Raw genomic sequence first — 15,399 nt, 5'->3', positions numbered from 1 at the left:
AACTATAAATTTCAAATAAAAAAAACCACATCAATTTGTTGTTCCACTTATTTATGCACTCATTGGTTGAGTCGTGTATGTGCCCTGACTGGGGATAGAGCCTGCTACGTTGGCGTATCGGGACAATGTCTAACCAACGGAGCTACCTGGCCAGGGCCAGGGATATTTTGATAAAATAGCAACTGTAATCTTTACAGAACTGTTGCTTACATGGATTTTTCTCCTTTTCCAGGTTTATCATTGTTTATTTCCTTTGACATCATTTCCCCAGAACGTGTTTTCTTACTTGCCCAGTGATTTCAAGCTTTACAGATTTATCATTGTTTTTTCAAGAGGTGTCTGTGATTGAGATGAACATTTTGTCAGCAATGCTGTGGTTTCAGCTTCTCATATTACGCTTAAGGGACTTCTTTAAACTGGACTCAAAAACTTCCTAAAAACGTTAGTGGTGATAACACGGGGCCTTTAGGGTTAAGCTCTAAGAAGAATGAGAAAACAAAGCAGCATTATTTTAAGTCCCTTGGTTAATGTAATTTATTCACATGTTTAACCATAGTCAGCATGTCGTTTTCCTTAGAGGTCCACTTTCCGAAACAGTTTTCAAAATGTCTCCAGTTCACCTTTTTTGTGAGCTAGCCAGTGTCTTACTTACTTGCCACCTAGCCGGACCCTGGTTGAAACAGACTCTGTAAACCTGTTCTGGTGGAAGGTTGTCTGAGCCACCAGTACATCCCAAATCTCCCCCATATTAAATCCAATACAGGATCACACTTGTTTGGGCCTTCTCATTTAGGAAGCCGTAGCGCACAATGACACGAAGGAGTGCCGGCCAGAGCCACCTCCCCCTGAAGGGCCCGGTATTCATTTCCTGGAGAACACAAAGAAGAAAGGGAGTCTTGTTTTTCAGGTATCTGTCAAGTTCTTTTGGAAAACATTAATCTTGGAAATCAGTACTATGGTTCTTATTAACTACCGTTTTCCTTATTGGGGTAATTAGTGGGTTTAGGAATTTAGATCAATGTAATGAGTAATAAAAGGAGTTGACTTATCTAAAATTGTCTCTTCCTTATGCCCCTCCATCTTCAACCCTGGAGAAAACTTGTTACTTCTTCTCTCCCGGTGGTTTTAAGCACTCCTCCTAGAAAGCCATTGTTTTCCCACAGTACCACTGACTGCCCTTCAAATAGGGGGCTAATTTCCTTTATTAGGACCTGTGTCCAACTCCGGCCTGTTTGGAAGTGTTCTGTAAACACACGGGGATTTCTGTGCTTGCCTAGTTAGCCAAGTGATCCATTTTGCCTTCTGAACAGTATTTTATGTAGGATGACATTGTTGTGGGCAAGATCTAGTTCCCCCTAGTGTTTTAGAAGCCCCCCTCAAACTCCTTACCTGTGTAACAAATGGGCTTACTTATGGTGGGTGTCAGTCTCTAAGCTCTCAAAAATTATGCAGGTAAAATGTCCAGTGTCATCGATGTCAAGTTATTTTATTGGTGTTGCTACATATAAAACCCTGGCTGCTTTCCGGATTTGTTTAAACAATTACAAAGTTTTAGGTTAGGTTTCTTGGCCATTTTTATTTTGCATTCAACAGTAAGAAAACAGTCTTAAGACACAGAATATTAGTAAAAATGCTTACACCGAAAAGTGAAATCAAAGGGTAGTTTATTAAAAAAGAATCAAAACAGAAACTCTAAGTACCAGTGTGTACATTGTACACATTTAAGTGACTCACAAGAATGAAGTTTTTCATATACATTAAGATCACACCACCAGTTGTTTATCAAAAGATGTTCAACAATAAATCTGACTCCAAACTGCACTGCCATCTTAGAGACTCCATCTGAAACATGCAACAACGCCACTGGTAATAAAGCTTTGGAATGGGTGCTCATTCTATTATTTCACTACAAACATGATAGAAAGCAAGATAAGTTGAGAATTTTTTCTAAAATAGAATGGAAGTGTGTAGTCCACACCAGCACTCCTCACTCCTCTGCTGCCATTTTTAACAAGTACTCCTTGTCGATCTTGAAGAGTCTCCATCCCTCCTCGCTGGACAGATCAGAAGCACCTCTCTTTTTGTAGAAGTTGATAGATGGTTCATTCCACTCTGCTACCAGGAAGTGCATGCTGCTGCAGCGACACTTCATGGCAACCTGTTGTACACGGGGGCAGGAGGCACAAACTGCGTCATCTTTCAGCCGCTTCCCAGGGCCCAGTTTTGACTCAGTCATTAAAATAACCAGTAACCCTCAAAAAAATCCAGAAGCCAAAACCCAAGACGTACCTGGCTTAGATTCTTCAGAATTTCTGATCCTATCCCAAAGCCTAAAACAAAGAGAAGGACCATTAAAAAACCAAAAAAACGCACCTAAAGGACTTCAAGTCCCCGATTTCTCTTTAGAACCACCCCCAGGAATGCAACCATACCTCTATAATCACTCATTACGAAGAAGTCCTCAAGATACAAGAGCTTGCCAATCCATGGGTCATAGGTAAAATAGTACATGGCGAAACCAACAACACTGTGTCCTGTAATCAGAGTATCACATGAGCAATGGTTGAAACGGATTCATAAACGTTGTAGTTGCAAAATCTGAAGCCTGCCATAGGTTTTTTAAAATAATATACATGCATGTATTAGCGAGAATACTTTCATTACTTGCCAGAGCACAACTGCTATGGTCTTAAACTAAACATTATTCACATCCTATTGATATAGTGGTATGGTGACTTCGGAATAAGGCTACACGGCAGTTCAGAATAGTAAATACTTGTAGTTCAGAAACTCTGCTTCCTTAAGGTCGGGACATTAGGCCCAAAGTGCAACGTTTAATTTCAGAACTTGCCTTCCAATTAAAACATTTTCAATTTGCTCACCCCTGTTTTTATGCCAGAAGCAGCGGAGGTATCCAGAAACAGGTATTATGTAACCTCCACCTCTCTCTAAAAACACTTCATCCCTTATTTTTTCTGCTCAGTTCTTCTAGCTTGGGGAACAGACTCCAGAAAACAAAAACAAAACAAAACAAAAAAACTTGAGCACCCACCCGAACAACTTCCTCTTGCTGTTCTGCCTGTTAATAGGGACCAGCAAAAATCAGATCCCCGTTTATTGGGTGTCTATAATTCCAAATGGAGGCAAAGGTTTCAAATTAAACTTTCTTGCCATTTTATACTCCTTTGCAAACCCAGGAAGCGAGCAGAATAGAATTTCTGATCTACCGTGTTTTAAGTGTGTGATAATAGGGCCTTACCTCATTTTTATCATGATCATCTACTTTATTGTGTAAAGGATCTTTTAGTTACCTCCCCGCCCATCCATGTACACGGAAGGGCCATGTACATGGCGAAGCTAGAGACTGTAACCTGAAGATTGGGACAAATTAAAAAAAAAGTGATTTAACAGGATTATAAAAAAAAAGTTACGATAGGGTCAAACAAGAACCATTTAAGAAACTGAATTACAACAAGTGACATACGTAAGTCTTCCAGGTCTCCACAGCACTGATACTTACTTTTAAACAGCTCAAGTTCTTCCTGGTCCCCACGGAACTCTGATACTTACTTAAACAGCTCTTTTCACCCACCCTAGTTAAGTGTGCACATCTATTTTATTCCCTCAGTAGTTTGAACACTGGCTGGCTATGATTTCTGGCCAACTTCTCAGTAACTACGGCCTGTGTTGTCTGTGGCTCTACACAGCAGACACTACGTTTCCACAACACTAGATCTCTCTGGCTTCTGGAAGGGGCGGGTGGTTACCTTCCGGAGTGCTGTGCTCCTTGGAGACCTCCGCTACCAGGCAGTGGTAGAAGGGGTGCTCTCCGAAACCATCCTCCAGCAGATCTGCAAGAAAGGGCAGCAGGGACAGTGTTGGTCTCGGTGAAGGCGACAGGAACCGACGCTCCTCCCCCGCCCCGCCACTGTGGCGTTACCTTTTTCTGTTAATATAACTTGTTCTTCCATATATTCATATTTAGCCAGTTCCTGAAGCGATGCACCGAGAAAGGAAAAGATGCAGAAAACTTAGTAAGAGGCTCCGGCCCGGCCAGCCTACAGGGACCGGGGACCGGGGGTGGGGGCGGCGGGGGGAGCAGGGGACCTGCCCGGGACCCTGATCGGCCGGAAACGCGCCCCCGTACCGTCCCTCCCCGGGAACGCCCGCGCCCCCCGCTACCTTGATCAGCCGCAAGATGTCACTGCAGTCGGCGGCGGTGGCCGGGCGGATCACGAATTTAGCCATTTTCGTCTTTTGCTTCTCTTCCCTTTGCGGACCAGGCCCCTGTACTTGAACAACAGGAGAAAGTGGTTCTTCATTCGTTTCCTGGGAGCTTCCTCTTCTCAGTCAGGCTGGCACCATGACCCGGGGAGCCTCGGTGAGCGGCGAATGCACTTGTTCACGTTGGGCTGCAACTGCCCGTTGGGTCGCTGCCTACCCGGCTTTTCAGCCCGAAGAAGCACCGCCCCGGGCCGTGAGGCGGTGCCACCTCGTCCAATGAGGATGCGCCCGCCCCTTTTTTCGGGCACCTCCCTCTCTTCCGGTGCGCGTGTGAACCGTCCGGCGGGGGCGGGGGCGGCGAGGCGCACGGCTGGCACTCCGGCGGCGCCCTCTAGCGGCGTCTTCCGGGGCCTGCCCGGAAGCCCGACCTCGGAGCCTAGGCGTCCCCAGTTATCTTTGCGAAAGGAAGTGGTTCCCCTTTTCTTCCAATCAGTGAGTGACTTGGCTGTTTCTTCCTTGGCCAATCACGGAAAGAAATTCGGGAGACCTGGCCCTGGGCAATGGCGGAATTAGAGCAGCGGTTCTAAAAGTGTGATCTGGAGGACTCTTTGGGTTACAAGATCCTTTCAGGGAGTGTCAAAACTGGTTTCATAATAATACTAACACGTCATTTGCCTTTTTCAATCTCTCTGGAATTTTCCAGGGGCAACCTGATGTGTGATTTAGTCATCACTCAGATGACTAAAGGAATGGGTGCTTGTAAAAAGAGTTTTTTAAAACTTACTTTAGAGAGAGAGGGAGAGAGAGAAACCCGGATTTGTTGTTCCTCTTATTTATGCATTCATTAGTTGATTCTTGTATGTGCTCTAACCAACTGGGCTATGCAGCCAGGGCCTGGATGTTCTCATGTTTCCTAGAATTTCCTAAGGTAAACTACATATTTGGATTGCTCAGTAACCCTCCCCTCCTCATCCAGTACTTGTAATTTTTAGAGTTAACAGAATGCTTTTTTATACTTTTTTCCCTTCTTAAATCTCTGATCGTCCTGTGGAAACACTCCTTCTGCCTGAGGTACACTCTTCATAATTTCCTTTAGTGAGGGTGTCATTTTGAAAAATTGTGTTTTGCTTATCTAAATGTCTTTATTTATTTTTATTTTTTATTTTTTTATATTTTTCTGAAGTTGGAAACGGGGAGGCAGAGAGACAGACTCCTGCATGCACCTGACCGGGATCCACCCGGCATGCCCACCAGGGGCGATGCTCTGCCCATCTGGGGCGTCACTCTGTTGCGACCAGAGCCATTCTAACACCTGAGGCAGAGGCATTGGAGCCATCCTCAGTGCCCGGGCCAACTTTGCTCCAATGGAGCCTTGGCTGCGGGAGGGGAAGAGAGAGATAGAGAGGAAGGAGAGGGGGAGGGGTGGAGAAGCAGATGGGTGCTTCTCCTGTGTGTCCTGGCCGGGAATCGAACCTGGGACTCCTGCACGCCAGGCTGACGCTCTACCACTGAGCCAACCAGCCAGGGCCTTAAATGTCTTTAATTCAACTTAAAATTCTTCAAGGAATTATTTTACTGCTTTCAGATTGTTTTGTAAAATATTTATTGATTTTTACAGAGAGAAGAGAGGGGGACAAGAAGTTTCAACTCCTGGTTGCTCTACTTTAGTTGTTCATTGATTGCTTGTTGTGTGTGCCTTGACTGGGCAAGTGCAAGGTTTTGAACCCGCGACCTCAGTGTTCCAGGTCTATGCTATATCCATTGCACCACCACAGGCCAGGCTAGAATTTGAGGTTGGAAGTTATTTCCTTTCAGCATATTGATGACATCTGACTATCTTTGAATTCCATTGCTTTTGAGAGTTGTTGTAATCCTTACTTGCTCCATCTTCTGTGCTTCTCTTTACCCTTTACATTTTATTTATTTTGAGATAATTATAAATTTTCAGGATGTGTGATGATAGCCTTGCTCTGGCGACAAATGAGTGTGTGTTTGTGTATTCTGACATTTATGAAGATAAGCATTTTTACATTCAATAACTTTTTAAATGTTCTGAGAGCAAAATGTTTGATAAAAGTTGGATTAGAATGTTGGCCCTGGCTTGTTAGCTTAAGTCAGTTAAGAGCGTTGTCCCAAAACAAGGTTGTGGGTTTGAGTCCTGGTCAGGGCACACACAGGAAGCAACCAATGAATGCACGACTGAGTAGAAGAACAAATGCTTCCCTTCCCCCTGCCCTCTCTTTCCCTTCCTCTCTCTGTCTCTCTAAAAATCAATAAAAATTAAGCCCTGGCAGGATAGCTTGGTTGGTTGGAGTGTTGTCCCAGAGCACAGAGGTTGCCAGTTCAATTCCCCAGTCAGGGCACTTACAGGAGCAGCTTAATGTTCCTGTCTCTCTCCCTTCCTCCCTCTCTCTCTCTCAAAATAATAATAATAATATAGCTATTCCTGGATTGTACCGACTGGAACAAGTATTGAAGCCTCTTGCAGATAGAGTTTTCCTTTTACAACCCACTTTTCCAGACAGACCTTCCTGAGGGTCTTGCTTCAGCTGCCCTGCCTGGGTTTCTGAATGAGTCAAAGAGAAAGCGTAGCCTCTGGTCCAGGTAGCTCAGTAAAGCATAGTCCTGAAGCACCAACGTTGCAGGTTCAATCTCCGATCAGGGCACATATAAGGATCAACCAATGAACGCATACATGAGCAGAACAACAAATTGATATTCCCCCCCCTCTCATCCTCTCTCTCTAAAAATCAATAAAAACAAAATTTAAAAAGAGAAAGCACCAAAGGGGCCTGCAGTGTTTTCAGCCTTTATTTATTGATTTTGGTGAGAGGAAGGGAGAGAGTGGGAGAGACAGGAACGTCAATCTGTACCTGTATGTGTCTTGGCCAGGGATCAAACTGGCAACCTGTGTGCTTCGGGACAGTGCTCAGACTAACTGAGCTATCTGCCCAGATTGTGTTTTCGTCTTGAAAATGAGAGGTTGAACAATCATCAAATACCCTCCTCCCCCCCAAAAAATTTCAGCAAGTGGTTTTCAGCCTTTGCTGGGAACATCCTATATGTAGAAAAGAAAGCAAAAGGAGGTTCCCTGTTACGTTTCCACCCTCTGAGGATGTCATGCATAGCGAGTCATCGTGGCAGTTTACAAAATATCTTTCTCAATCATCTTTTTTAAAAAAATTAATTTTAATGGGAGCCCTGGCCAGTTGGCTCAGTGGTAGAGCGTCAGCCTGGCATGCGGGGGACCCGGGTTCGATTCCCGGCCAGGACACATGGGAGAGGCAGCCATTTGCTTCTCCACTTCCCCCGCTCTTTCCTCTCTGTCTCTCTCTTCCCCTCCCGCAGCCAGGGCTCCATTGGAGCAAAGATGGCCCGGGCACTGGGGATGGCTCCTTGGCCTCTGCCCCAGGCGCTAGAGTGGCTCTGGTCGCAGCAGAGCGACGCCCTGGAGGGGCAGAGCATCGCCCCCTGGTGGGCAGAGTGTCGCCCCTGGTGGGCGTGCCGGGTGGAACCCGGTCGGGCGCATGCGGGAGTCTGTCTGACTGTCTCTCTCCGTTTCCAGCTTCAGAAAAATACAAAAAAAAATTAATTTTAATGGGGTGACATTGATAAATCAGGGTACATATGTTCAGATTTCTCAATCATCTTTAAAAATATCGTTGATTCTCAATTGTCTAAGCCAGGGGTAGTCAACCTTTTTATACCTACCACCCACTTTTGTATCTTGGTTAGTAAAATTTTCTAACCGCTCACTGGTTCCCCAGTAATGGTGATTTATAAAGCAGGGAAGTAACTTTACTTTATAAAATTTATAAAGCAGAGTTACAGCAAGTTAAAGCATATAATAATAATTACTTACCAAGTACTTTATGTTGGATTTTCGCTAAGTTTGGCAGAATAAATCTTTATAAAACAACTTACTATAGTTAAATCTATCTTTTTATTTATACTTTGGTTGCTCCACTACCGCTCACCATGAAAGCTGGAATGCCCACTAATGGGCAGTAGGGACCAGATTGACTACCACTGGTCTAAGCTATTGCAGGTGGTGTCCTTCCTGACACCATGACACATGGATGATCATTCATAGGTTCTTGCCTCCACTGCTTTGGTCTAACATGCAGGAGGACTTAGGAGAACTTGTTACCGATTTACTGATGACTGTAAAGTAGACCTCCATGACTAAGCTGTAGTGATAGCTGCCTACTTGAAGTAAAAACAAACCATTTCTGGTTTAGGTTACTTAATTTTTCAGAATATTGATGGTTTCACTAAAATGCATTATATACATACATATTTTTTAAAGTGTCTTTTTTTATTATTATTAATTTTTAGAGAGGAGAGAGAGTGAGAGAAGGGGGAAGGAGGAGCAGGAAGCATCAAGTCCCATATGTGCCTTGACCAGGCAAGCCCAGGGTTTCGAACCGGCGACCTCAGCATTTCCAGGTCGACGCTTTATCCACTGCACCACCACAGGTCAGGCCATACATATTTTTTAAGATTTATTCATTTTTAGAGAGAAGGGAGGAGGAGAAGGAAGCATCAACTCCCATATGTGCCTTGACCAGGCAAACCTGGGATTTTGAACCGGCAACCTCAGTGATCCAGGTTGACGCTTTATCCACTGCACCACCACAGGTCAGGCATATTTTTTCTTTTCTTTTTATTCCGTGAGAGGAGGTGAGGTAGAGACAGACTCCCGCATGTGCCCTGACCAGGGTCCACCCACAAGCCCACTAGAGGATGATGCTCTGCCCATCTGGGGCATTGCTCCATTGCTCAGTAACCAAGATCTTCTTAGCGCCTGAGGCAGAGGCCATGGAGCCATCCTCAGCTTCTGGGGCCAACTTGCTCCAAATGAGCCATGCTGTAGGAGTGGGGGGGGGGGAGAGAGAGAGAGAGAGAGAGAGGGAGGGAGAGAGATGCAAGAGGGGGAGGGGTGGAGAAGCAGATGGGCACTTCTCCTGTATGTCCTGACTGGGAATTGAACCTGGGACATCCACATGCCAGGCTGATGCTCTACAACTGAGCTTACCAGCCAGGACCATATATATATATATATATATATATATATATATATATATATATATATATATATATATATTGTATTTTTCTGAAGCTGGAAATGGGGAGAGACAGTCAGACAGACTCCCGCATGCGCCCGACCGGGATCCACCCAGCACGCCCACCAGGGGCGAAGCTCTGCCCACCAGGGGCGATGCTCTGCCGCGACCAGAGCCACTCTAGCGCCTGGGGCAGAGGCCAAGGAGCCATCCCCAGCGCCCGGGCCATCTTTGCTCCAATGGAGCCTTGGCTGCGGGAGGGGAAGAGAGAGACAGAGAGGAAGGAGGCGGGGGGTGGAGAAGCAAATGGGCGCTTCTCCTATGTGCCCTGGCCGGGAATCGAACCCAGGTCCCCCGCACGCCAGGCCGACGCTCTACCGCTGAGCCAACCGGCCAGGGCGAGGACCATCTTTTTTCTATTTATTTTGTTTTTCCAATTTTTTGTGCTCTTATGCTTTACTTTGTCCTTATGACAAGAAGAGCCTGTCATGAAAAACAGATGGCTAAAGAAAGCCTGTTGTGGTTGTGTTTGTGCATGTGCAGAAGCTTAGAACCCTAAGACATCTTCATTTTCTTCATGGCAGTGAATCATAGATAAATGCAATGGGTGACCAACAGTAACCCCTCTTGATATTGGAATGCATATGTTTAAAACTGCATAAAAAATGGATAAACTGCTGAGCATTTGGAATACTTTAACTTGGTTAATGAGTCAACAAATCAAAAAATATTTATTGTCTTGTGCTAGGTACTTGGGGGTTATAAAGCAGAACTAAGTTTTGAAACTGGCCCTCAAGGTATACAGTTTAGTTTTAGAGGTTTGTATGTAGTGTACTACAACATAATTAATCTTTGTGAGAAAGCATTCCAGTAACTCGGTTTGAGTCGGGGAGAATAGGAAGGGAAATGCAAGGCACTTCCTGGGTGATTCACACTCATTGTTCCTTACAACTGTTGCAAAATGGGTAATGTTAGCCCCATCTTTACTGCTGAGCAAAGGGGAGGCTCAGCTGGGTTACAAAAACGTCAGAGCTGGGAAGGGGTAGAGCTGGGAAGGAAGGAATTCTGTTGGTTTTGGTGCCAAAGTGAAGCTATCCAACATGCCTATTAAACTGTGATGAAAGGTGTCATTATCTTTCTGTTTATTACAGCAATGTATACAAGAAAACTGGAGGCCCTGGCCGGGCAGATCAGTTGGTTAGAACATCGTCCCAATACATTTAAGGTTGTGGGTTCAATCCCCAGTCAGGGCACACACAAGAATCAACCAAAGAATGCATAAATAAGTGGAACAACAAATCAATATTTCTTTCACTCTCTCTCACCCCCTCTCAAAAATATCAATCAATAAAGAAGAAAGAGAAGGAGGGATAAGTAGCCCCTTGGCCAGAGAGGGAGGTTGGCATGGTAAATGCTGTTTGGGAAGATGCAGATACTGTATAGCAGGGGTCCCCAAACTTTTTACACAGGGGGCCAGTTCACTGTCCCTCAGACAGTTGGGAGGGCCGGACTATAAAAAAAACAACTATGAACAAATCCCTATGCACACTGCACATATCTTATTTTAAAATAAAAAAACAAAATGGGAACAAATACAATATTTAAAATAAAGAACAAGTAAATTTAAATCAACAAACTGACCAGTATTTCAATGGGAACTATGCTCCTCTCACTGACCACCAATAAAAGAAGTGCCCCTTCCGGAAGTGCAGCGGGGGCTGGATAAATGGCCTCAGGGGGCCGCATGTGGCCCGTGGGCCGTAGTTTGGGGACCCCTGCTGTATAGGGTGATCGTGCTTGAATTCTCGTGGGTGTGCCCAGCGCTGCTCATCTCTGACCCTCGCACAGGAACACCTACAGCAAACCAAAGGCTGAAAGGCTGTATCAGTAGACAGGGGCAGAGATCCCCCCCCCCCGGGGTAAGGAGTCATCCCAAGCTGCCCTGATCTATTTATAAGATGAGACCTATTTGCCTTGGTGGCCTCTATCTATCCCCAGCTGTTAGAATGACAATCCATGGGGCTCTCTTACTGAAGATCACAGAAAGTTGTGGCAGACAGACCAGAGAGACCCTTTGGTTGAAGTTGAACAGATATGATTATGGCGCTTCTCTTCCTGTCTAGTGCTCTATGTGGCGAGGCGAGCACACTGGCCGTTTTCCACAGTCCACAGAGATGGCCCCCTGGAAACCAGATATAGAGGCTGAGTGATTTTTGACAAAGACATGGACATATTCCAAGGCTATGAATGTTCATGACTTAAGATTGGTCTTGTGTATTGGTTTTGTTTATGACTTAAGATTGGTCATTGGTCTAGTCTATGAATACGTTTTATTTCAAGGTTTCACAATGGCGAGGCAGCTCTTTGCAAGCAGGTTGTGTAACCGCGCAGATGCTTCATTTCTTTCCTATGACCTCGTCTCCTTTCTTTCCTTTCCATTCAAACAGGCCTCATCCAACCCCTGACTCACCTGGCGCCTCCTCCCTTGCACGTCCACTCCTCGTAAGCATTCAGCCCTCAGGACAGTGATGTTCTTATGAACATCAAAGAATCTTGGGAACAAAGCCTTGGAGCTGTTGACCCCAGAGACAGAGTTTCAGTCAAACTAGAGAGAACATCTGGGGCTCAGTTGGATATCAGCTCTAGCCCCAGAAAAGTGGCAAAAACAGAGTAAGGAGTGCCATGCTGAGATCTGCACCAGCTGTACTGATGATGTACCCCTACCTGGGAACTAGGTCTTAGAGTGGTCACTCACCTGATTCCAAGTTTGGTGCCATTTCCTTAACTAGAAATCTTGAGGTTCTTTGCTGCAAGCTCCTGTTCGCATGTGATGGGACTTGGTTGGTTGCAGGCAGGTGAACCAGCCCTTTTAGTCCAGTAACAGTTGTCTTACAGCATCTCTTTTGTATTAATCATCTGTTGTCACGTAAATTAATGCAAATCTAGTGGCTTAATTTACAGGCATGTATTATTGTGGTTTCTAGTTTTAGGAGGCGGGGCTTGGCTTAGCCCGGGGCGTCAACCAGGCTGCATTCTCACGTGGGAGTGTGACCATGAAAGAATGCGCTTGCGAGCTTAGCCTGTGGACATTGCCAGAGTTCCTTCCTGGACAAAGGGCCTTGGCTTCTTGCTGTGTGTCGGTTGAGGCTGCCCGTTGTTCTTCAAAGCTGCCTGCTGTTCTTGTCACCTTGGCTCACCCAGTATGGCCGTTTACTTCATCAAGCCAGCAAGGAAAATCGTTAGAGTAGTCTGCTGGCAAGATACAGTCTGCTTTGTGTGAAAAAACCTCACATAACCATTAAAAAATTGACCATCTTAACCATTTATATGTATGTAGGAGTGCTAACTAAATGCATATTATTGGGTAACAGATCTCTAGAAGTTGTATAAGTGAAACTCTGTATGTATGCATTGAACGACTCCCCATTGCCCTCTCCCTCAGCCCCTGGTAACCAACATTCTTCTCTCTGTCTCTATGAGTTTGAGTATGTACTTCTTAAAAAATTGATTTTAGCAATAAAGGAGGGAAGAGAGAGAGAGGAAGGGAGAGAAAGACAAGAACATTGGTGTGTTCCTGTCTGTGCCCTGATCAGGGATCAAACCAGCAACCTCTACACTTCTGGACAATGCTCTAACCAACCGAGCTGTCTGGCCGGGGTGAGTATGTACTTTAGACCTACCTCATGTAAGTGGAATCACACAGTGTCTTTCTGTGACTGTCTTATTTCACTGAGTATAATGTCCTCAAGATTCATTCATGTTGTAGCTTAACATATAAATTTCCCTTTTCAAGGCCGAATAATGTTCCATTATACGTATATACCACATTTCTTTATCCATTAGTGGACATTCCAGTTCCTTCCATCTTTTGATAATTATGAATAATGGTTCAATGAATATCGGGGTGCAAATATCTCTTCAAGATCCTGTTTTCATGCTGGCTGGATAGCTCGATTGGTTAGAACATTGTCCTGAAGCACAGAGGTTGCTGGTTCAATCCCTGGTGAGGGCACATGCAGGAATAGTTCCTGTACCTCTCTCTCTCTCTCTCTCAATAAAATAAACATTAAAAAAAGACCCTGTTTTCAATTCTTTTGGATATATATCTATAGTAGGATTGCTGATCATATGGTAGTTATGGTTTGAATTTTTTGAGGAACCTCTGTAGTATTTTTTATAGAGGCTACACTATTTTATAATCCCACCAACAGTGCATAAGGGCTCCCCTTTCTCCACATCTTTGCCAGCACTTGTTATGTTCTAGGCTTGTCTTTTTATTTTTTGGATAGTAGTCATCCCAATAGGTGTGAGGTAATATATCATTGTGATTTTGATTTGCATTTCTCTGATGATTAGTGATGTTGAATATCTTTTTAAAAATTAAATTTATTGGGGTGACATTGGTTAATAAGATTATATAGGTTTCCAGTGTACATTTCTATGATATGTGATCTGTATATTCATTTTCTGTCACTATATATATTTTTTGTATTTTTCTGAAGCTGGAAACGGGGATAGACAGTCAGACAGACTCCTGCATGCGCCCAGCCGGGATCCACCCAGCACACCCACCAGGGGGCGACGCTCTGCCCACCAGGGGGCGATGCTCTGCCCCTCTGGGGCATCACTCTGTCGTGACTAGAGCCACTCTAGCGCCTGGGGCAGAGGCCAAGGAGCCATCCCCAGCGCCCAGGCCATCTTTGCTTCAATGGAGCCTCCCTGCGGGAGGGGAAGAGAGAGACAGAGAGGAAGGAGAGGGGGAGGGTGGAGAAGCAGATGGGCGCTTCTCCTGTGTGCCCTGGCCGGGAATCGAACCCGGGACTTCTGCACGCCAGGCGCCAGGCCGACGCTCTACCACTGAGCCAACCGGCCAGGGCCTGTCACTATATATTTGACCCTCTTTACCTTTACTACTTTCCAACCCTCTTTGAACATCTTTTTATATGCTTGTTGGCCATTTCTATATCTTTTTTGGAGAGCCGTCTATTCAAATTCTTTCCCATTTTAAAATCAGGTGTTTTTGTTGTTGTTGTTGAGCTCTTTTTGTATTCTGCATATTAACTTCTTATCAGAGATGTGATTTGCAAATATTTTCTCCCTCCTGATCAGGTTGTAGCTCAGTGGATAGAGCGTTGACCTGGGACACTGAGAACTCAGGTTTGAAACCCTGAGGTTGCCAGCTTGAACGTGGGATCATCAACATGATCCCAAAGTCACTGGCTTGAGTCCAAAGGTTGCTGGATTGAAGCCAAAGGTTGCTGGATTGAGCCCAAGGTCACTGGCTTGAGCAAGGGGTCACTGGCTTGGCTGGAGCCCTCTGGTCAGGCATGTAGGAGAAGCAATCAATGAACAACTAAAGTGATGCAACTATGAGTAGATGCTTCTCATCTCTCTCCCTTCCTGTCTGTCTATGTGTCTTTCTCTCTAAAAATATATATTTTATCCCATTCAGTAGGTTGCTTTTTTACTCTGTTGGTTGTTTTATTTAAAGTGCAAAGGTTGCCCTGGCCAATTGACTCAGTGGTAGAGCGTCAGCCTGGCGTGCAGGAGTCCTGGGTTCGATTCCTGGCTAGGGCACACAGGAGAAGCGCCTATCTGCTTCTCCACCCCTCCCCCTCTCCTTCCTCTCTGTCTCTCTCTTCTCCTCCCACAGCCAAGGCTCCAGTGGAGCAAAGTTGGCCCGGGCACTGAGGATGGCTCCATGGCCTCTGCCTCAGGCGCTAGAATGGCTCTGGTTGCAACAGAGTGACCCCCAGATGGGCAGAGCATCGCTCCCTGGTGGGCATGCCGGGTGGATCCCGGTTGGGCGCATGCAGGAGTCTGTCTGACTGCCTCCTCGTTTCCAACTTTGGAAAAATACAAAAAAAATAAAAAATAATAAAGTGCAAAGGTTTTAAAATTTGATATAGTCTCATTTGTCTATTTTGCTTTCATTGCCTGGCAACAGAGTTTCACATAATGCAACAACATCATGGGAGTGACAACCTATCACCTTCAGCATATTCTGTTTATTAAAAGCAAATCATACCTAACCAGGTGGTGGCGCAGTGGATAGAATGCTGGATTGGGATGCAGAGGACTGAGGTTCGAAACCCTGAGGCTGCCAGAT

General features: G+C 45.2%; 1 protein-coding gene across 1 annotated transcript; it reads right to left on the bottom strand.

The window, feature by feature from the left end:
- Positions 1-1,647: 1,647 nt before the first annotated feature.
- SAT1 (spermidine/spermine N1-acetyltransferase 1) lies at positions 1,648-4,446 on the bottom strand. The gene is made up of 6 exons (XM_066356987.1): positions 4,183-4,446; positions 3,941-3,992; positions 3,768-3,851; positions 2,433-2,534; positions 2,290-2,330; positions 1,648-2,158 (listed from the first exon to the last, which is right to left on the bottom strand). Exons 1-6 carry the CDS (start codon positions 4,246-4,248, stop codon positions 1,988-1,990), a joined length of 516 nt encoding a protein of 171 aa, XP_066213084.1. The 5' UTR covers positions 4,249-4,446; the 3' UTR covers positions 1,648-1,987.
- Between the last annotated feature and the right edge of the window lie 10,953 nt (positions 4,447-15,399).

The sequence above is a fragment of the Saccopteryx leptura genome, chromosome X (genome assembly GCF_036850995.1).
Source record: "Saccopteryx leptura isolate mSacLep1 chromosome X, mSacLep1_pri_phased_curated, whole genome shotgun sequence".
NCBI lineage: Eukaryota > Metazoa > Chordata > Mammalia > Chiroptera > Emballonuridae > Saccopteryx > Saccopteryx leptura.
This window is presented reverse-complemented; position numbering and strand designations above follow the sequence as displayed.

What these genes read in the sequence shown, in the direction of transcription:
- SAT1 (XM_066356987.1), bottom strand. Translation starts at nt 4,248, where the DNA reads ATGGCTAAATTCGTGATCCGCCCGGCCACCGCCGCCGACTGCAGTGAC. An exon ending in AGTTATATTAACAGAAAAAG is followed by an intron (nt 3,852 to 3,940) that starts GTAACGCCACAG and finishes CCTTTCTTGCAG; the next exon opens with ATCTGCTGGAGGATGGTTTC. An exon ending in TTCTGAAGAATCTAAGCCAG is followed by an intron (nt 2,159 to 2,289) that starts GTACGTCTTGGG and finishes CGTGTACAACAG; the next exon opens with GTTGCCATGAAGTGTCGCTG.